The sequence below is a fragment of the Stigmatopora nigra genome, chromosome 10 (genome assembly GCF_051989575.1).
Source record: "Stigmatopora nigra isolate UIUO_SnigA chromosome 10, RoL_Snig_1.1, whole genome shotgun sequence".
NCBI classification, from domain to species: domain Eukaryota; kingdom Metazoa; phylum Chordata; class Actinopteri; order Syngnathiformes; family Syngnathidae; genus Stigmatopora; species Stigmatopora nigra.
In genome coordinates this window covers 11,688,485-11,710,957 of record NC_135517.1, presented here as the reverse complement: position 1 = coordinate 11,710,957, position 22,473 = coordinate 11,688,485, and the positions used below count along the sequence as shown (strand labels likewise).

Genomic DNA, 22,473 nt, shown 5'->3' with positions numbered 1-22,473 from the left:
AACAGTTACCTAGCAACTCAATCTAACCCGCTTCAACGTCAGAAAAACATGCAGGTTATGAATGCTGGCTCTGATAGAGAAAAGTGTAGTTTTAGTCAATGGAATGTCGCAGAATGAATTAAACTGCACCAAAAAAACATCCTAAAAGATACAAACAGCGCAATATGAAAACATGTATAATATGATGACATCCTAAACAAGAAGTGGGCGTTGGAAATGTTTATTGGCTTTTCATGTCACCTGTAGTATCTGTAAAAATTGTCAACTGTAAACAAAAAAAAAAAAAATACTGTTCCTGTCTTCAATGGAAGTCTTGCAATGTAAATGGGGGAAAAAGGTGAAAATTGCAGACGGATATTTCCAGGAAGCGACTATCTAATTGAATACATTAGCGGAGTGCATAGCAGTTCGTGTCGATGTCAGTTTTTTTTAGAATTACAATCAATTTTGTCATTGGGACTAGCAAAAAAGTTCAGTCATAGCATTTTTCATAGTCAAAATGGAGTGGCCATCTATTGTCCTCAATAGCAGAATGAGTTAATTTATGAAATAACATTTAAGTCACTGGAAGAGGAGGGAGGTGTTTCCTAAATTTGAGTTTGGTAAGTCATAGTACACAATACATAATACCTGTTATCCCTATTTGTATTATTATTTAGACACTGCTCTCTAGTGGCCTGAGGAAAAAAATCTCCAATTATGATACAGCATTTTTTCCCCATTTCATGTTTGTATGATTGTACCTAAACGATTAACTTTTCCTATATATTTGGTGGATGTATTTTGCGAAAGTCGGCTCACATAGTGGCGAGTTATTTCTGAATGCCAAAGTTACCGTGTGGTCAATTTAAAAATGGTGCATTTTTAGAGCTACAGTAGTTTGTAGTAATGAATCAAAATCCTGGAGGCTCCACCTGTGTGAAGTTTGCATGTTCTCCCCGGGCTTGCGTGGGTTTTCTCCAGGTACTCCAGTTTCCTCCCACATTCCCAAGACATGTATGGTAGGCTGATTGGACACTCTGAATTGCCCCTAGGTATATGTGAGCGTGAATGGTTGTTTGTCTCCATCAATTCAGGGAGTCGCACGCCTCAGCTGGGATAGGCTCCAGCACCCCCTGCGACCCCTAATGAGGATAAAGCTGTTCAGAGTGAATCCAAAGTACTTAGTGACTTTTGTGAACGTCTATTTGAAATATCCAATGATATTTGTGGGGAGAAATGTTTTAAAAAAAAGCCAGCATATTGATATATTTGACTGTCAGCGATTGTTACCATGGCGATGCGCACCGTCAATCAACTGGGACCCGAGGACTCTCTCCATGCCATACCTGGCGTCACTCAAAACCGGCCTGGCCGCGGCTGACGTCCGTGACGCGATCGACGTGCGAGCACGAGACTAACAAAATGCGCCTTTCATGCGGCACTTACGAGCACGCGGTACTTTATTACCGATAAAAGCGATGGCTGCGCCGCCGAGACTGTGCAAAAGACGACGAGGACTTTAGTGGACGCTCATCAAGAGGAAGGAGAGATGCTCGCCACTTTAGAAAGCGGCAGCCGGGAAGATGCTAGCTGCTGCCGCACCAAAAAAGGACAAGACAACGAACGAGCATCTCGAAAAGGTCAGCTTAAGTTTCGTGCTGCTCCAAAAGGATCTCACACCTAACACCACATTCACAAAAGAGGGACTCAATATGTATTCAATACTACTCCTCATTTAAAGTTAGACCATGGTGCAGTTATTTAATATACACACAAGCAAGTACATGATTTAAATATGATGGGGAAAAAACGAATACTTGCCCAAACTATGTGACACTGCTATTGATTCAATATCAAAAGGTGTGTCCATCAATATAATATTGATTTTATCATTCAAGGTGGGTGAATTCTCAAATGGGTTAACTGGAAGAGTATTATTCCAACAATGTTACTCAGATTTCTAAAGTTTGGTGAAATATTTTATATCTAAAGTGATAAATAGGAATTCTGAATTTTAATGTTTTAAGACAGTTTATGATTATATTCACTAACATCTGACATTTGTATATCAACAGAAAATGTTATCCATTTTTGTTCATAAACAATATCATAAAGACCTGATTTTAAATGTTTTTATGTCTATGCACAGATATATCACGAGTACAAAATAATTTAAAAATAATATATAAATGATCTTTTCATTGGGATGTCATTTTTTAATCAAAAAAGTTCAATCATTTTGATTGTCAAGGATGAAACCAAATATGTATTCAAGAAAGTGATTTATCAACATGTCAATTGATCTACCTTTACCTACTGTGAAAAAAATGTAAGAATAGAAGCACACAATAGTAAAGCACTCCGAAAGAATTAAGTTACAAGAAATAATGGCACATTTGACAAAACCACAGCAGAAACTGAAATCCCAAACAGTGGTAACTGAAAGCAATAACACCACCACAAGGATCTATAACATTAATATTTAAATTGATACGTCTACCAGCCTGACATTCTAATGTAGGAGTAGGAAACCTGCGGCTCAATTGGCCATATACAATCACTAATTCTATGTAAAATAAAAATTTTGAGTGAGCTAACTGTACTCTCTTCCATTTTCCAGATTTTTCCCACCCAAAGATTCCAGAAGGAGCCGCTAAAAACCAGAAACAGCCAAACCGTAGCGCACCGGCAGACCTCCCTCCCCTCAAACAAAGCCAAACTTGGGTTCCCGCAAATTCCCATGACTCAGCAGAAAACCATCTCAACACCAGCACAACAAGTCAGTAATCAAGTGTTAACAATATAGTGTTGACATGGTTTCTAAACGCTACACATTGCAGCAACAAACCTGATTAACCCAAAAGTTGAATTTCCCTCGAACGCTACCAAACAAAACAACAACGCAACAAAACCTCAGACAGACAAATTAAATGGTCAAAGATTAATAATTGATACATTGATGAATAAATGTCAATCTTAAACTCTTTAACTGCATCTCTATGCAGATAAACAAAACCTCTTCCAGGAACAGAATCGTTACTTCCTTGTCTCACTGCAGAACTCCCGAATGTAAGTGCGTCCGGGAAACTCTCCACTGAACTTTTCCAATAGCGTTCCAATAAAAACTTCAACATTGTTAACAGCGGTTCTCCGAGACACCAAGCGGTGCCTTACCCCATACGAGCAAACCGAAATCAAGGAATACCGCCATGTTTGGTATGTGGGAGAAAAGGCCAAGAAAATGCGGCGCTCCAAAGACTCTACGACAACATCGGAAGGCGAGTCCTTCGACGACTCCAAAGGATTCTACAAAGTGGTGAGTGACCACTAACGATCAATTCTTACCAGCATTTCAGACGTACACATCTACATTTTCTGAACAATACAACAAACTGATCATTTCTCAGAGGGCTGGAGACCACCTGGCCTACCGCTTTGAGGTGCTGGGTGTGATGGGGTCGGGATTGGCCGGAAAGGTCCTAAAATGCAGGGACCACAAGACCATGACGCTGGTCGCCATCAAGGTCTTTCGTAACACCACTGAGTAAGAACTTCCATCATATCAGCATAGAAATTTTCTGTTCTGTAGAGATTTATTGATCAACCCTTCAACTAAATAATGTGAACCATTGCAGCAAAACCACACAAAATTGGATTTTTGGTTGCTAATAAGGCAACTTGCCAGTAGCCAACAGTTATTAGACATGGTTTCAACCAGAGAATTGACATGACTGTTTTCACAGAGGTCAAAAGATGGCACAGACAGAGTTGGACAATTTAAAGACCTTACAACGGCTAGACAGAACCAACAAAGCCAACATGGTCCACATGAAGGAGCACTTCTACTTCCGTAACCATCTTTGCATTACTTTTGAGCTATTTGAGTAAGTGAAACACTTTGCTGGCTTTTCATATTATAAGACCACATTAATTAATGCAGTTGTTTTAAAAGAAAGGACCTTCACAAAGCCCTTGTGGAGAGCAAACTGCGACGACTGGGCGAGGCCGACATCAGAAAATATGCCATCGATGTGCTCAAGTGTCTGAAAGTGCTCAAAGATGTGCAACTCATCCATGGAGACTTAAAACCAGTAAGGAAATAACAGCAATAATTTGTCTAAAAAAAATACATGATGCTCATTGAGTATTGATATGGGAGGCACATTTATGGACAAAGGAGGCTGGTAAATACTGCATCTAGTTTTACAACTGCAACTGTCTCCAGGAGTCGTGAATAACAGCACTAGTCCAATGAAAAGGGGAACATTGACTTGGCAAGTGAAAAAAGTGTTGCCTTTTTGATAATGAAAACACTAAATATAGACCACTTTACCCAAATAAGTTGTTGCCATTAAGTCGTAATGGTGCTGCCAAGAGAATAAACAGGACATCTTCAAATAATTTATTTTTGTTTGTTTTTCTGGCAACTTGAAGAAGCATGTTCTCAATTAAGTACCACTATTGATAAACAAGATGACTCCAAAATAGAATCTGTCCCTCCTGGAATAGTTCTGTTGTCTTAAATGAAAGTAAACATTGCAAAAGCCTCCAGTACTGAGGAATCATCCATATTTTGGCTGTATACTGACAAGTAATTGATCAAACCAGTAAATGAAGCATAACCACAACAATGTTATGTAAATAACATGGATCAGGGATTTAGTCCGGGGGGCCACTCATTCTCAAAGGACAACAACCTAATGCACCATGACTAATGTGACATCAAACTGGTTATCATTAGTTTGTAACTTTAATCACAATCTTGGATCATTTAAGGAAAATATCCTATTGGACAAGGAAAACAACGCAGCAGTAAGTGACTTCGGTGGGAGCATCTTTATGAGAGGTGAGACTACTCGACGGTGAGACATGAGTCCAATAACGCCACTTGCAGACATTTTACTTTAAAGCCGTTGGAGAGTTCCAATCTATCTTAACCTCCCACAGGTCGACCGACCAATCAGACACTACCGTACATGGCTCCGGAGCGCCTCCTCGGCAAGTGTTGCACCACCGCCTCAGACATGTGGAGCCTCGGCTGCACGCTGGCTGAGCTTGACTGGGGCCTATTCCTCTTTAAAGGCAAAGACAAAGGGGACACTTTCAATTGTATAACAAGGGTGAATATGATGGAGCGCATAACAATTGAGATTTGGGCTGACGCCATTGTTAGGATCTTGATTATGAGACTTCCTTAGGTCCTGGGCCTCCCACCAATGGACTTAATGACTGCGGCGAGTCGGAAAAACTACGGTGTTGGTGAGGTTTAAAAGATTGACTTAACCAAATATTTGGGGCAAGAACCTCATGACCACATGCTCTTTTGATATCCAGACGGCACAGATACTGAAGATAAGAAGCCACCGAGGACTCCATTGTCGACAAGACTGAAGTCCAAGAATCCAAAGTTTCTGGACTTTATTCGATGTTGTCTCGAGTAGGTTCATTCTTAATACACCATAAATAGTGTACACACTTGTATGACAGTCCATTGCTGAGCAGGTATGACGCAACAAAGCGACTCACGCCAGAGAAAGCTATGCGACACCCTTGGATCAAGCAGGCCACCAAACATACATGTGAGTAAACTGCAATGCCACTTCTTATGTAAGGATAATAATAGGAATAAGTGTCAAAAGGGTTTACAGGACTGAAAATATTGCAACTTAGTATACATTATTAATGATGATGTTGATTTTACAACTACATTACTGGATATATACAATGTAGGATACTTGCCTGTTTAGTATTCTACAGTTGTCAACATTATTGACAAGGTGTATTTTGTTCTGACAACTTTTACTCAGATAACAGACCGACAATAAGCAGTTTACTCAAGAGAGAGAAGATTCCACCGCCAATGTTGCAGCCAGTGCCACAATACAAATAAGCTCCTGAGATCAACAGCGCAGACGGAATGGAAATTTAACGACAGGCTTATTCCTACATCTTGACAACGCCCAAATTGACAAAACTCAACCTGATAGTGTTTTTTTTCACCACCTTTGCTGTCTGGCATTATTTTGCCATCAACCAACTTGAAAAAATACAGTACTTTACACCATTTTTAAAAAAAAACCTTCAACATGGCCTGTTGAGTGGGTTGTCCAGTCTCATCCGAATGAGCTGCTCTTCACGCCACCACTGCAAGGCCATCGCTAAAGCATGGTTTTGATCGCCATCAGGAAGAAGAAGCGCGTGTGTCCATAAAGACAGATAGAATAAGCACATTTTCATTTGCGATATTATGTAAGTCACCTGCACCTCTGCATAATTCTGTTAAAAGTTGAGAATCACCCAATCTTAGAAATAGGCAGATGAAAGTGATTGGGTTGTCCAACTCTCACTTAATGAGTGGGCCGGCGCCCAGCTGTTTGTACACAAGCAATTAAAAAGTCAATTTTCCACAAAAAGTGCACTTTGTGCCTTACGAGACTCACGCTTAGTGTATTGCTTTAAGATTGTCTAGTCGTCAGCAGAAAGTTACCAAGACAGACAAACCTTTTTAAACTATAATTAATCCTGTGTAGCCAGCAGCTTCTTCCACAGAGCACCCGTGGGTCATTAATCGACGATAAGAATTCCAGCTTTTGTATGCAATAATGGTGCGTAGGGTTTCCTGCTATAGCTGCAAATGAGCAAAGGAAGGAAGGGAGGGAGGTTGAAGGCTAAACGCGCCGCAAAGTGAATTTAAAACACAAATGTAATTAGGACGACAGGTCGAGCTTCCCCCCGGGTGTCGGCAGACGGCGTGTTGCGGCGGCCTTGACCTGTGAATTTACAAACTGAGACAAAAAGGTCAACCAGTGGACTACGTGCCAATGAAATCTGCACTGCTTGTAAAGCATTTACAGCTTTCGGATTGAAGTAGACAATCTTAAATTTAATATGGCGTGTGAGGAAAAATGTTGCTGATGGTAGAAATGGTTTCTGTTGGGTTTCAGCTGGAAGTTGAGGGGGTGGAACAAAAATAATAATAATAGAGCTTGTTTCCAGCAGCTGTGAATTTTCCAGGAATATAAATCACCTCCACACAGCCAAATATACCATTACCTGCTTGAATAGCCATGGAATTATAGTAATTAATTGGGCGGATAATTTGCTTCATTTGAACCCCACTTTAAACATTTATACATTGTCAAGTAGAAATTGTAATGGAACAGAATGCACTCACCGGAGCAACGATAATTTTAAGTGGAAGAACTGTTGGTACGGCGGACAAGTGGTTAGTGCGGCGGCCTCACAGATCTGCGTTCGAGTGCATGTTCTCCCCAACCTGTCTGGGTTTTCTCCGGGTACTCCAGTTTCCTCCCACATTACAAAAACAAGCATGCTCGGCTAGTTGACACTAAATTGCCCATAGGCATGAGAGTATGAACTGTTGTCTGTCCCTGCGATTGGCCTAGCACCCCCCGTGACCCTTGTGAGGAAAGATAAGCGATTCAGAAAATGAATGAATTTTGCACCGTGTTTCATTAACTAATGCAGTATATGATCCAACACAGTACTGAAAAGTGAAGATATTTTCATATGAACTATTTTTTTCATATAAAAAGTTTTGAACACTTTTTGAACAAAAATAATAAAACTGAATGAAGCTATTCTCTAGGCTTGCAATGAAGTAACATCTGTAAAAATCCAACATTACTGGAGGCGAATGGCTAACCCGAGGCCACATGCAGTGTGAACATGACTAATGCGCACGCTGCGTTGCTGCGGATGCGCTCGCTTTACTTGGCGAATGGCAGGAAGCCGCAGGCGCTGCAGGAGGAGTCAGACATCATCGCGTCAATGCCCGCCACGCTCGAGTAAGCTTGTCCATTAACGATAGACTAACTTGGTCCATTAGAGCCAGCTAACGGGCTTTCTCGGGCTGACAGCGGCCCAAGTTCTGCTAACAACAATGTTTGTCGGATCATCACTGAATGGACTGAAAAATGAGAAATAATTCTTACATTTCCAGCCAGGAAATTACAAATGGCTTTGATTTAATGGGTTTTTGCTCTAAGTGCAAATGGGATGAATTATTTTCATTTCTGCTAGTTATTGTCATCTTACCCGTCATTTCCTCTTTTGGGTTAAGTCATGCATTTTAATAATTCCTCATCTTAGAAGAGCTTATATTTTCACAAAATTAATTCTACTCAAAGTCAGCGCTCTGCTGCTACAGTCTGTCGCTTTTTGTTGTGGTGTCAATGCATGTGACAAGAATCCGGTATTTTCCATTCTCACCTCCGGGTTGTGAACAAATGTCACTGTCCCAATCCTTTTTAAACTGGGATTTGCATGGACGGCGATTTTCCGACATGTTGTGCACATTGGCGTTGCTCTGTAATGCAGTCACTGAACAGAACATCCACGGTTCCTATAAAAAAATACTAATTATTTTGAAAATTGTCAAGAATCAACAGCCTCTGTGGCACTTTCATTCATTTTCCATTCCGCTTATCCTCCCAAGGGTCGCAGGAGTGTTGGAGCTTACTATCCCAGCTAACTTTTTGTTGTAGGGGGGACAACACACTGAATTTGTTATCAGCCAATGGCAGGGCACAAACATAATTGGAAAAAAAATCAAAAATTGTCAACATGATTGACAACGTGTATTAAAATTTAAAAAAATAAATAAAAAAAGCCGAACTTCTAGAAATTCCACAGAGGAAAGTCTGAACCTAGCAGGGATTAAACCCTCAATTAGAGAACTGCAACCACAATTTTGACAAAACCTCACACCAAATAAACATTATTTCTCCAGCTACTGCTTGTCATATTACAACTCGTAGTCAATCAAAACGTTGCCAGTCAAAGATGATTAACAGACTCCAAGCACTGCTCTTTAAACACACACACACACACACACACACACACACACACACACACACACACACACTCCAAGACAAAACAAAGATGAGAGTGAATTTGGCCTAAGACAAAACACAGTTGAGAACAAATTTGGCCTAAAGATAGTCAAATTACATCAGATGTCCCTTTCTGGACATTTCCATAAATCAGTGTACAGCAAAATATTTCATAGTAGACGTCATTCCGGTACTTTTGAGCCCTAAAAACAAGACACTAAAAGTTCAGATGTTGACCAGCACCCCACCTTATCCTAACCTGGCTGTTGAATTCCTTTAATTTCAAAATTAGCTCACCTCCACAGCAGACCAGCACTGCATCATTTCAAGTTGATACCCGCCCTCTTTGTGTCCGGCTTCTCCGTTGCCCAACACCTGCTGCAGCGAGGGGAGCGTCTTTTGCTCTCTTAGATGATACTGAGAGCATCCTCCTCTTGCCTTCCCTTCCTCTTACTCTGATTCATTCCTCCCTCCCTCCCTCCTTCCCTCGCGGCCCGCCTTCCAGAGCCTCCCACTGCTCTGCAATTTTTCTACACCCTCCAAAATGCACGCATCCTCGAGAATTTCACAGGTAGAAGGATCCCCTTTTCCCAAAGAGTCTCCTCAATAGATTAAAAAGCAATTGGTTGAAATAATTTAAGCTTGCATTGGTGGCAATGTGGTAACATGTTCACACACAAATGGAAGGACAAAGCTCATCTTATTTTTGGGTGGGAGGAAACACAAGTTGCTGGTGCTTATTCATCGTGGCTCAATATGCTTCCCGCCTGCCTCTCTGCACCCACACAAGCTTTATCGCTTTGCCTTGTTACAAGCCAGTATCCTGCTGACGGAAATGGACCGCATAGTGACCAACAAAGACTTTGAAGCAAGAATAAGATAACACCTTAAACCAAGCTTTTTATGTGCTACAAAGGAAGAAGCATTGAACACAACACGGAATATTACATTCAGGTTTGCCGACCGTTTTCTAAGACTCACAAAGTATTGTGATTTATAATTCCACATGAACATTTTACAGCAAATCCTCTCTATTAAACAATGGACATTTGTTCCTTTGGGAAAATAACAGATCCTACCCTTTCCATTCTTATATGTATTCAATATAATTGGTAAATGTTAACTGTATTCACCCAAAAAAATATATCAATTTGTGATTGCCAACTTGGTTAATTCCATTACCTTTTTATATACTATTTTTTGGAGCACTGGCTTTTTTTCTAATCTATAAAGTATTTTATTTGCTCTGTGATTTTACCTTGTGCTGAGCTACTGGAAATAAACAGAATAGACAGCCAAGCCCAATCAATAAGCTGGGCTGCAGGCATAAGTAGTAAGAAAGTCACATGGGGATGCGAGCCAAGTTTGGCGGCTGCGAGTAGCCTGATGGCGCTCCCTCACCCTCTGGTGGGTATAATGTTACAGTCGCAGCTTCTTCGGAATGAATAGGAAACACCAACATTGTGGTTTTACAACTCACAGCCGCAAGGTTAAGAATCAGGGATCACTGCCAGATGCCAAAATGGAGCGGATGTTTATTTCTGCCAATGGCAACCAAAGTGTATCTGATAATATTCACATTTTTGAAGAAAAGGAAGAAAAAATCTGCCCTGATCCATTTTTGGTGACTTTATTTGGGATTCTGATCTTTATCAAAGACTAAAGGGTGCTAAACGATTGTTTACAGTTGTTGAATTTGTGAAAGGATTGACAGCCACTGGGTTGGTGTGTAAGATTTTAAAATATTCAGGTTGGATTATATTTTAAGTTTTTACTAAGTATTTTTGTCCTTTTGCTAATGAAGATATGTGGTAGGGAATAAGCAGGTGCATTATAACAACATGTGCCGTGTCCACAATAAACTAATACTCCCTTTTCTTGTTTGTTTTCTCCTTGGAACAATGGTTTTAATATTAAGATGCAAAGGAGCCATTAGAGACTATCTAGTGAGGCGGAGGTTTCCCAATTAGTCGCCTCTTTAGCCTCGCTCTTTGTTGTTGAACAGTGACAAGTACTTTACTGCATAAGCGGGCCATGTTCACTTCAATTCTGCTATAAAAAAAAGTTGCCTACATGTATGTATGCATAGAATATTTGAATATATTTCAGGAGAAAGAAAATAGTGACGCAACAAAAGATGCTTTTCCAGGGAGTTATTTCATGGGCCATCATTGACGCTCCATTTATTTCATTTGGAAGGTTAGGGAGGACAATCATGTAACTCACTTCTATTTTTCTTTTAATCAATGTTGTTCTTATGTCTTTTTGACTAATATCTTTCTTCCTGTGTCTTAGCCCCCAAAAAATATTGGTCCAGCTATTATTGGATTGGAGGGTGTAACCTATAACAAGATTTCCACAAAAAAATATTGAAGAGAACCCACCCGAACCCAACCCAATAAATCATAATTAGCATAAGTAGTAATTCTCACCTATCGTGACATTATAGTCGACATGATTGTCATTTATATTTGTATGTGACAACATAGTCGTTGTAATTGTCTCACATCAGGCTCATAATGGGACCAACAGTTGCTGATGAACGTCATTCCACAGCCGGAATGACAATTAGGAAAGAAATGTCACGGTATTTAATGACGACGACCTCCTCCTCTTCCTTGCAGGAGGCGATAAAGGCGATGACAGTGCAGCATCGATGGCAATCAAGCTAATGAAGGGATTAATTGGCCAGACGCTCACAAGTGGGATGGAGACAAGCTGAGGATTCCAACTTGTACAGTTATGAATACCTAAAAAAAAATCGACCGCTGGCAGCGACCATTCGTCAATAAGTGCAAAACACAAGCTGTGGAGCAGCACATGTAAACAGAAAGCATACAAGTAGCTAAAATAATATCTCACTCATTTTATGAACTGCTTTATCTACACTATGGTCACATGGGGGTGCTGGAGCCTATCCCAACTGACTTCAGGCCAGAGGCGGGGGACACCCTGAATGGGTGGACAGCCAATCGCAGGGCACAAGGAGAAAAACTACCATTCATGCTTAAACTCATTTCTAGGGGCAATTTCAGGTGTCCAATCAGCCTACCATGCGTGTCTTTGGAATGTGGGAGGAATCCAAAGTACCTGGAAAAAACCCACATAGGCACGGGGAGAACATCCCAACTACACACAGGTGTGTGTATATACATATATATAAAACAACAAACAACTTGGCTGTTTTAAGGACGAAGTTGTAATGATTCATTCCATTTCCAATCATTTCAATGGGGAATATACTATTTGAGTTACAAACTCATATCTCAAAGGACTACAATCTTTTTGTAGCAATGAACGCCAGCCAGCTAATAGACGCCAACCCCCCTATTTGCGTCAATGAACCCCGCAGCTACGTCACACAATTTTCTTTTCAAGGGGATCCAGTCAAAGAAGATAGTCAAAAACCAGCAGATTAGCAGAAAAATGAACTGCGGCACTAATCTCTCATTTGCTTGAATGAAATTATTTAAAGAAGAAAAAAGAGAAGAGCAAGAAAAAGACAGGAAAGAATGATATGAAGCTTTTAAATGAGCACCGACGGTGCCAAGATGTAATGACTCAGTGATTATAATCAGCAGCGCTGCACTGTGAGGAGCGAGACACGCCCATCCTTCACAAGTTAAATATGGACTTGTCTGCAACATACAAGAAACCTTTTTTAAATATGAAGTCTAAGTCTAGAAAAAATAACCTCCTGAGGGTGATAAAATATGACTGTGAGGAGCAAGCATTCAAGAATAACCTTGTAGAATGAACCACGTACTTCATCTTGAAGAAATCGACCTTATTATTATCTGATCCAAAGTTGCAGCCTGTCACAATACAGATAGCATTTGAAATCAATAGGACTACTCAATGTATGTCCAGATAGCATCGATAGGTTTTTTTTTTTCCCAAAGCCAAGCCAACATTCAACCTCTTTTGTCCTTTAAAATCTATACAAGGGGAATCGAGAGGTCTCATCGGGCTGATTTAGATAGATTGAAAATTCCAAGACAAGGACAAAGTGTTGACATGACATCTCGTCCCAGCTCAGTTTATATATCCTACAATGATGGGCTGCCACTGACATCAATGGATATCAATCCATTCCGACTACAAAACCATGGCCTTGCCACTACTGGATGAGCTTGAGCTCAAGTGTTGTCAATATTGCAAATGTGTCATTCTCGCTACCTCGCGTTTAGGTATCGAGAGGCTGATGATGCTGGAGCGCCGGCTGGTATTATTAACTCTCCTCCATCTGCTCTTGTGACCGTGTTTAGTCACACTATCCGAGTTCCATGCTGGGAGGCTCCATTTTCAGCAGAACATCAAGTCCCTATTTACTGACTCATTTTGCATTGTCAGAGATAAATTTAGCAAAACCCTCCATACTTATTTTAGTGGACATGTCTATCATACAAGAATGCATGACACATTCCACGGGACCACGCATAAAAATGAATAGGAAGAGTTGGTCAGTTTGGTTTAAATCCATCCATTTGCTTGTACATTTCAACATTGATTGGACATCCATTGGCGTCAATGGTAGTGAATGAGTTTACATTGGCAGAACATGGTGTCAAATATTTTTAAAGTTAGTATGGTGCATACAAATTGAAGACAATTGATTCACAATGTAATTTTCTTGATATAAAATAAGAATCTTTTCATTAGCATATATCAGAAATTGTCCACTACTACCACATCTGCATTATAATTAATATTGATCATGGAAACTTCATTAGGTAGTTTGTACTATGCCATGGACTTACCAGAAGAAGGTTCTTGTCCTGTAAGCACTCTTCTCCAATCTGCAATAGCAATAGAACACAACTCATGAATATTTGTGTTGAAAAATAACCATCACATCAACTTCAAATCATCTTTAAATTCATATTTCCAGCACAGATTACCGGTAATTGGCCTCCAAAAATGACGTTTCAAAGCCCCCTCCTCTAGAGAACCACGTGGTCATGATCTGCATCGCCTTCTTCCACAGATTCCCACCCCGCTTATCTTCCCTGTTGCGTGCCTGCCTGCCAGCCAGATGCTAACTATCCTAGCTGGAATTGGTTCAAGGATGGGAAAGGACGACTGCCAAGTCTGGGCGTGGGAGTGTGAAAGTGACTGGAGGTAACGATGAAAGTTGGGGTCATGCTGTAAGCATTAAGTTAAAGTAGTACAATTGAACTGATATAAGTACTGTACTTGGCTTAAGTAAGTTACTTATCAGTCAGTATTCCCCTTATATGTACTTTGCTTAGCATTTCAATTCACTTGTTGCCTGAATTTATGACTAAATGTAATATTGCTGCAGTACAATAAAAATAATTGAGTCTAGTTCCTTTTGTTCCAAGTTAAGAATAATACTAGGGTTGAAAAACTACAATCTGCAACAGACACAAGAATGAAGCTAAACATGATGACAGTGTCACTGAACCAAGAAAGATTGAAAGAAAACAGTGCTAATAACAAACAAACTGATGACACACCGAGGAACACCTGGACCAGATGCTTGGAAGAAGCTGATTGGTCAACATAGGGGAAGGGGAGGAGTTTTAAAATTGTAAACTGAAGTAGGCAAAACTAATTCCAAAGCAAAGCAGACTAAGACATATTTAATATAACAAAGGCATTTCATAAATGCAGAATTGCCACTCATTAAAAGAATAAACCATGTTGTACTCATGTTTTTGTTCTATTTTTTTCAACACCATTATGCTTATTTTTTTTACTCTCTTTTCACTCTCTTACCCTGTTTCATCTGACTGCATTTCCCGATAAATATCCATCAAAGTACAATTAACCGCAGGAGTACCCGTAGAAAAAACACACAAAAAAAACCTGTTCAGGCATAAGGAGGGAAAGCACACAGCTGACCAAGCAGTCAAACAGGATGGTTTGGAAGGCGGGATCGGGGGGGTATTTGAAGAAACAAAGCCTTGTTGTCACTACACACAGTACAAGGCATTTAATCTTCTTGAAACACATTTTGTTTTGGAGCTTTTTAATCCAATATCACCTCTCTGCCATGGGAGGTGCCAGCTGCTGGCTTGGACGCTTGCATCAAGCGAACAATCACATGGCAGCAGTCCAATCATGCAGCACTTGCACACTCTCCCTAGACAGTAGACACTGTGGTATAAAAAAATCACATATTTTCAGTTTAATAACTGTAATAAAATGATTCGATTACGGCAGCTGCACTACTGCCTACACCATGTCTTTGTATCTTTGTACATTGACTTGTGGACCTGTTTTTTTTTTTTGGCACCATCACTTCATTGTTTTTTTTTAGTTGTAGTTTTAATGTGCAAGAATTTTTGACAACAAATGAGCATTTATAAAGAGCGTGTGAAGTTGTGAGCGGCTAACTTGGTGTTTATATGACATTTCTGTGTTGCTGCTGGTGGTCCTTTGTGTTTTGCATTGACAGTGAAAATATTAGCTGTCCAATCGGTGACCACCTCGTTGATGGCTAAGTGTTTTGGTGCTTAAAGCTTTTATCGTGTTGTGAAACTGCTGAGAAATAATCAAGAGATCATCACCTATCTGGCGTGCACTGTACAATTAGGGAAGAAATTATCTGTAGATGGGCAATTAGTAGGTCTGGAATGGTCAAAGTAATCAGCAAGAACATGAAACTCAGTGATGCTTCAAAAAGTTTCAGGCCATAGTTTAAATATCTGATTAATAATTTGCTAGTTGATTTTAAATGGGTGTTTCTTAGGATTCCGGGCAATATTTAACAAACGACTTCATAGAAATGAAGTGCCACTGCAGGGTAGTAAATGTTCTCTTATCACATTTTGTTCCCTCGTGTTCATTAAGATGAATTATTAGTAACACTATGTGCACGTGAGAATGTAAATTAGGTGGGAATTCCTTTATTAGTCGCTAGAAGGGGGCATTTAACTCATGATTGACTGGATTGAAGATCACAGATCATCCATCAGTCATGCTGTTGAATGTAATGGCAGATTTAGGTGTTAACTCGTAGTGATTATATCTTTATATCTTTAATTCTATGGTTTGTCACGATCATAACAAAAGTCATGTGACAATATCTCCTTTGTGTAAAAATTGTGAGAAAATGTTAGTTTATTATTATTAAACTACTACTGCTAAACCACTCACATAAATGTATGGCAGAGTCAATTACCTTGCTGTAAAGAGACATTCACTATACGGGAAACAAGTCATGGAAGCTAAAGCTACGCTAGCTACCATGCCATTAGAGCATTTAATGCAGTTTTTTTCAAGATAGCAAAGCACAACAGGTTACAAAATATGAAAGCTGAGCAAAATGATTTTTTTTCCATCTTACCCTCCATAAGCCCCAAGCGTAAGGCTTCTCCTCCTCTGAGACATCGTGTGACGAAGCTTCTCGTTCCGACCTTTATCTTTCTAGGCCTCCTTTTGTTTCTTTCCTTTCTTGTTGTCACCCTCATTGGTTTCGTGTGTGTGTATGTGTGCATGTGTGTGTGTGTTCTCTGTTGTAATTTAAGAATACCTCACCCCTCCTACTGACTTCCCCACCATCCATTGCCTGCCGTTATGATTCTATAGTGGTGTGAATGTGGAGGTCATACCGCAAAGGTCAATGAAAGAAAGGAATGCCGCTCATCATTGCCATTATTTCATTCACTATTTTAGGTATGCTGGTTTCAACACGTTTTCAAATCAACAAAACATGTAGACAAGCTTTGGTGTACATATAATAATGAAAAAAAATCTGTTCCTTTTAATATATTGATAGATACATTTTCTTTTGTCTGTAACACTGCATTTTTTCTGAATTGAAAGTACTCAAATATCTCATCAAACATGATTGATTGCAGCAGCCCAGCCATCAATACCCAGAGGTGGTAAATACTAACTATTAAATATGGACGCCGCATAGTGAGGTCACAGGCAGAGTCACGTCAAAGTGAAGCCAGCATAAATTAAGAAAATTATTACTTTGTATCAGCATGCAGTAAGCGATGTAATGACTTGAAACTTGACATTAATTATTACAAATTGGCATCACTAGGTAGCTGGAGGTAGAAAAACATGTATTGACCAAGTTTTTTTCACTGGTAATGGGGAAGACACATAGCATCATAAACATTTGATCTCGTGAATCTGAGTTTGTTTTCTAACTGTTAGCTCTCCTGTGTTCTTGTTAGTTTAACAACACTCCAACCTTTGGCACAAACTGCCACTAAACCTGTAATCACCCCCTCTGGATCATTGATTTTGCTCTGTCCCATTTTGCATCATCGGTAATGCCCCTGGAAACCCCCAGTTTACCTTTTTTGAGAGGGTATTTTATTGAGTGCAACTGGACTTGGGCTAGATGGTGGTGATAAATCAAATCAAAAGCTTGAGAGAGGACAAGATTCGGGAATGTGTCTCCAAATCACTAAGGTCCTCCTATTCCCTTACGGATTGAGCTGGACATTGATTAAGTGCGACTGGATCATTTATCTTTTACTTTGGAATCATCAAGTAACTCCTCACGTGAAAATTGACCTCGAGCAACGTGATCTACAAGGATTTTGTTCACAATACAGTAAGATTCTTTTTATAAATGTTTTCCCAAAAGAAAACACACTTATATATATATTCATTTATATATTTATTTATTAATTAACTGATTTATTACCTATATATTTACGTCTAAATTGTCTTTTCCTGTATCTGCATTCTCACCCTCTTGCTACTGTGACAATGAAATTTCCCAAATGCGGGATGAATAAAGTCATCCAATCCAATCCGTTCTTAACACCACGATTTACTACATTCATTTTTTTCAGGTAAGTAAGGCTTGAGGTAACGTGACCTGATAGAAAATTAGGCCGACCTCTCAAAATGTCCTCAGGAAGAGTAAAAATGTCAAGGGTATTTTTTTTTCATAGAAGGAGCATTGCCCTCCAATGACACAGTGACCCATCAAGTAGTAAACATAATAACATAATAGACTCCATCAGGTGCTTTTAACCTCTCTTTTTATACCATGAGGTTTCAATCATTTAAAATTAATAACCGTGCTTTTCCATGGAAGTGTAATGCGACTAAAAGAAGAAGCCAAGGAACTAAATCCTCTCACTGTCACTCATCTCGCCCTCTGGCACTCTTCCGATAATGACACTAAAATGTCACATTGCTTGTATTACCATGACTTCATCTTTTGTTGATGTCGCAAGTGCACCTTTTTCCGCTTTGCCTTAAGAAATGCGAGATTTTGGAGATTTACTTGGGTGAACGTGAAAGGGCAGTCGCGTTGTAATTAGTCTTTGTCTGCAGGGTTAAAGTGCTCCCTAGTCTTGACTTTGGAGACCAATGGAGGGATGTGACGGGAGACGGAAGGGTGTGCTAATGAGAGTCTGAGTGCTGTGAAATGAGGTTCACTAACCCCCTCGAAGCAGTGCCACGTCGGACTTTATACTAACAAGGCGCATCCAGAGCAAGGCAGGCTCGGGAGACGCAAGCTGTACACCACATAACTAGTTGGAATTGATTTGAGTAAGTCAAAGTAAAACTTGTGCTGAGTCAGCAAGAGAAGATCGTTCGATTACATCACCATCTATTGAACAAGCTGGTATTTTGCAGAGCCATGAATAGGTTGGTGAGCTGATACATTGTAAATCTGAAGTTGAGAAAAGGAACTTTCAGATCTAATGAGACAACTGGAAAGTTTGCAGGACAGTAGTTGAAGGTCGGGTCCCCACATAGTGCGATAAGAGACACTGTAGTATAGTCAATAACATTAAGTCTGCTGTGAATACAGGATTCTTGCCTATATGCAGGGGACCAGATACATTCAAAATGGTCTATACTTGGAGTTATGTATAGAGATAAAATGAGTCATTATCGTCATCTAATAAGTCATTCCACTAAAAGTAGAACGTTTTTGCTCAGTGTCCTGAAAGCAATGTTTGTGTTTCATTAGGAGGATATTATCAAAATGAGAAAAATAAACATTCACCTCAGAAAGTTTCACTTCATTGTGATTCAGGGTATATTTGTGAGTTGGCATGTATTTGAAAAAACAGCATTAAGGTTGTCAATTTACCATAAATGATAAAAATAAGGGTCATACTCTAAGTCAGTTTTTCTTTTTCAATAAACGGATGCTTGCAAATGACTATGGAAAATCAAACTCGATTTACTTGGCCATTTTTCATGAATATGATCTTGTTTGCTAACTTCAAAGATTTTCATTGGATTTCCAAAGTTTTTGGAGTTATGGAAAGCTTAAATAAAAGACGGGTCAATATGCCATCTTTCAATTTTTCAACCCAAAAGGTCTGAAAGCTTACATATCAGACTCAGATGATGAAAATACTCAGCGTGGCCGAGTCAACCAGAAGCCCAAGGCACCTGCAACATTGCAGCATATTTACATATGATGCACTAGGCCTCCGGAGTTACCGGAGGAACGTGTTAATCTTCAATCGTTGCGGCAGGAGCTTCATCTAAAGTGTCTTTAAGGCTCAGTGAGAGCCAATGGCGTACTCTTACGCTTCCTCCCCACAGGGAAACGGCCAGACGGGGATCGTTAAATATTTAAGATGCATACGCACGGGCCCAAGCGCCAGCAAGTTTGCAAGGACAACATACCGGCGGCCGGCAGTGTTTGCATTCCCATCATTGTCACACTTTCTGCAGAGTTTATTTGAATTTATTCGCCCCGCTTCAAAATCCACCCATGATCTTTCAATATGATCTCCTTTACAAAGCGATTTGAAAGGCGTCATCTGCGGCAGGAAATGAAATTTAAAGTTGTGACTTTCATCAATTGCGATTTAAATACGTGAGCCGATGAATGCAATAACGCTGCGGTGCTTTATTGATGAGCTTGCATAATTGTCTACGACAGCCTTGATAGCAGACGGCCTACCCTGGTTTTAACGATGGTAATCTACAATCTCTAGCTACAAAATTAGGCACACTCACTGAAAAATATCGGCATCACCGCACTATATTCATCTGGGAATTCGATTAATATAAAACAAAACTAAAAAAAAATAGTATAAATATAGATTTTGGCTCAAAATCCAATGATGTCATCCCAATGGACAAGTCCGCCTTGTAATATGGCCTGTATAGAAAAGTCTGACAAAGCATGCCCTTGAGAGTAGAGCTTCCTTGGCAATAAAGGCTCATTACAGTGATGAGAGACAAACTAATGGAGATGCTTCTAGGAATTACAAGCCAGGAAAGAAAGAGTTTGATCATCCCACACTGCCGATTGACATCCACTAAGCCGGAGAGAGAGTGGAGCAGACAGACGGTGTCCACAGTGAGGGGGTGAGACCAGATGACCGGCATAAAGACTGTATCTCCTGATTAATGTTCATGACTCTCATCTTGAGAGGACATTGATGCTCACAGAGGAAAGGCTGGTTATATTATACTGCATTGTATTTCTCATTGCACTCATATATTGCCAATGATAGTGTTGAATGGTTTCAATTTTGATCAGGAATAGTTCACTGCAGCAAGAGTATTTTGCAGTATTCTTGTCACAGTTGGTAGTTTGGACTAAACAAGCAGCCTGAAAGTGAATATATTATATTCTTATATTCTTATAATACAAAAGTAAACAAAAAGAGAGGGAAAACACTACAAAAATAAAGTACAAGTCAACTCTTTTCTTACCTTTGTGAACTTCAATCTCATTACTACAAAATTGAATCACTTCTTTTAATATTGCTAACACATTCAGTAAGTTTTATTATGATGCTTTTTAAATGCTTGACCATTTAAAAAAAATAGAGACAAACAGACATACGCAACTAAATACTAACTTTCAACTTCTGTTTCACCTGCCAGTGGAGATAATTATGTAAAATTATTCCTAAAGTTAGCAAAACAGCCACAACATATCCCAAAAATATCAAGCATTAACTCTTCCACTTACTCCCCAAAACTGACCTGGCGCCCCCTAAAAATACGGATGAAATGAATAATACTTTTATCATTATAATTTGCAAAGAAAGAGTTAAAACATTAAAACGACCCGATGGGGCCTAAAACTCTCCTCAGTATTGCATTAAAAAAAGAACAACAACAAAAAAGAAGGGTGACAATGAATATAATTGTATCCAGCACGGCTATTATTTTGTTCTGTGTTTTCACGTGGCTCGTTTCGATTTGTGAGCTGCACCAACCTAAAGGGAATAAAAGCAACATAAGGAGAGCTTCGTGATTGGGCCCTGGGAGCAATGCAGTCAGGACATAGAGGAAAGAAGCCGGAGAGGGGAAGAGGGGGGGAAAAATCACCCAAAAACAAATTTGGAAAAAAAATCATCAGGGCACACACACACACATCCTCCTGGGGGGAAGACAATCCGGAGCAAAGCCCATTAGGAGGAATAAAGGAGAGTCGTAGCAATGGGGATGGAGAAGGCTTATTATTTCATGGAAGCGCCACTGAGTTGAAGACTAGAGGGGGAAGAAGAACAGCCCTCCAGGCCACATTGGGGGATAAATGACTCTCCAGACAGACTTGCTTTCATAAACACTTTTGAGAGCGATGCCAAGATATCTAACGAACCTCACGGCTCTAGAGTCTAGACCACCTGAAGCTCTGCAACGTGTGGACAAACAGGAAACGAAAAGGTAACACACACACTGCATGAGTCAAAGATAATTCTAAAAATGCCATTAATTCTATGCCCTACGTGGGTGGGACAACCTTTTCTCTGGCTGTTATGAAAGCACAATATGAATAAAGGTGAGTTGATTTGAACTGGTTGCGCATTTACCAAAATAAGCATTCATACGCAAGGATTACGAATTTACCACACTTTTCCTGGCTGTATTTTCACCCTCTTGCTACTGTGACAATGAAATTTCCCCAATACGGAATGAATAAAGTTATCTAATCTAATCTAATACAATTTAATGAGCTATAAAAGCTTGCTCCCGGAGTTATTAAGCACTTACTATGTACATTTGTGCCAGTTCAATGCAACATTCAGTTCTCCATATATAGAATTTAATGATGATAATTTTCCACAAACCTCTACTCTGGAGGCCAACTGGCAGTTATACATAAAAGCTGGATTTGAACCATCAACCTAAGGATTTCTGGGTAAATTCTACATTCCTCCACTCTTCCAGCTGAGCTATCAAAATGTTTAATGCTGGGTAATTGCTTTTAGCACCGTTCTTAAATTATTGTCATTCATACTTGGTTTATAATAGCAACCTAAAGATTGCTATAATGTTTCTACAGTCCTAGGATCTACTAAATAAGATACCGAAAAGTGCAAAGGAATTTTAAATAAACTAGTGTTTATTTAAAATTCCTTTGCACTAATTAACAAATACCGATTGGTTAATTCCATAAATGTTCATTGCCGTAGAAATAAGTGTAGTAGCATGCAGAAAAATGGCCAATTTTTCACTCTGAATGAATTGAATGCAAGGATTAAGCCCTCCTGGACCACCATAAAGCCCACTTGAGTCAACAATGTCTACTGGGAAACAAACATGCTTCAAAGTCAGAAGGCTGATGAGATGGTAGCCAATGTGGGTCATTCGCATCTGATAAACTGCCATCTAAGTCAAGAGAGCGCGAGCTGGATGAACCTACTGTCTGTTTTTTTTTTTTTTTTTTGAATGATGGATTGTGTAAACAAGCTCTTGTCCG

General features: G+C 39.7%; 2 protein-coding genes across 15 annotated transcripts in view; one reads left to right on the top strand and one right to left on the bottom strand.

The window, feature by feature from the left end:
• rap1gapb (RAP1 GTPase activating protein b) overlaps positions 1–22,473 on the bottom strand; it is a 56,458-nt gene that overhangs the window by 22,075 nt on the left and 11,910 nt on the right. For 5 of the 14 annotated variants that reach the window (XM_077725356.1, XM_077725362.1, XM_077725363.1 and 2 more), the window contains exon 1: positions 9,135–9,281. The exons of 1 other annotated variant lie outside the window; for it this stretch is intronic. Coding sequence is in view for 5 of the 13 variants with exons in the window: in XM_077725364.1 (XP_077581490.1) it covers positions 13,598–13,636; positions 13,739–13,809 (110 nt within the window). In the remaining 8 variants the exon portion in view is untranslated. Of the gene's footprint in view, positions 1–8,214; positions 8,369–9,134; positions 9,282–13,597; positions 13,637–13,738; positions 14,315–22,473 lie in introns of those variants that run through there. 8 more of the 14 variants (XM_077725352.1, XM_077725353.1, XM_077725357.1 and 5 more) reach the window with 6 other exon arrangements.
• Positions 1,388–6,400, top strand: LOC144202553 (dual specificity tyrosine-phosphorylation-regulated kinase 4-like). The gene is made up of 13 exons (XM_077725368.1): positions 1,388–1,622; positions 2,603–2,761; positions 2,988–3,051; positions 3,126–3,298; positions 3,390–3,526; positions 3,726–3,866; positions 3,935–4,073; positions 4,759–4,828; positions 4,930–5,102; positions 5,181–5,241; positions 5,317–5,419; positions 5,485–5,561; positions 5,790–6,400. Exons 1-13 carry the CDS (start codon positions 1,566–1,568, stop codon positions 5,870–5,872), a joined length of 1,437 nt encoding a protein of 478 aa, XP_077581494.1. The 5' UTR covers positions 1,388–1,565; the 3' UTR covers positions 5,873–6,400.

What these genes read in the sequence shown, in the direction of transcription:
- LOC144202553 (XM_077725368.1), top strand. Translation starts at nt 1,566, where the DNA reads ATGCTAGCTGCTGCCGCACCAAAAAAGGACAAGACAACGAACGAGCAT. An exon ending in TCTCAACACCAGCACAACAA is followed by an intron (nt 2,762 to 2,987) that starts GTCAGTAATCAA and finishes ATCTCTATGCAG; the next exon opens with ATAAACAAAACCTCTTCCAG. An exon ending in TGGGAGCATCTTTATGAGAG is followed by an intron (nt 4,829 to 4,929) that starts GTGAGACTACTC and finishes AACCTCCCACAG; the next exon opens with GTCGACCGACCAATCAGACA.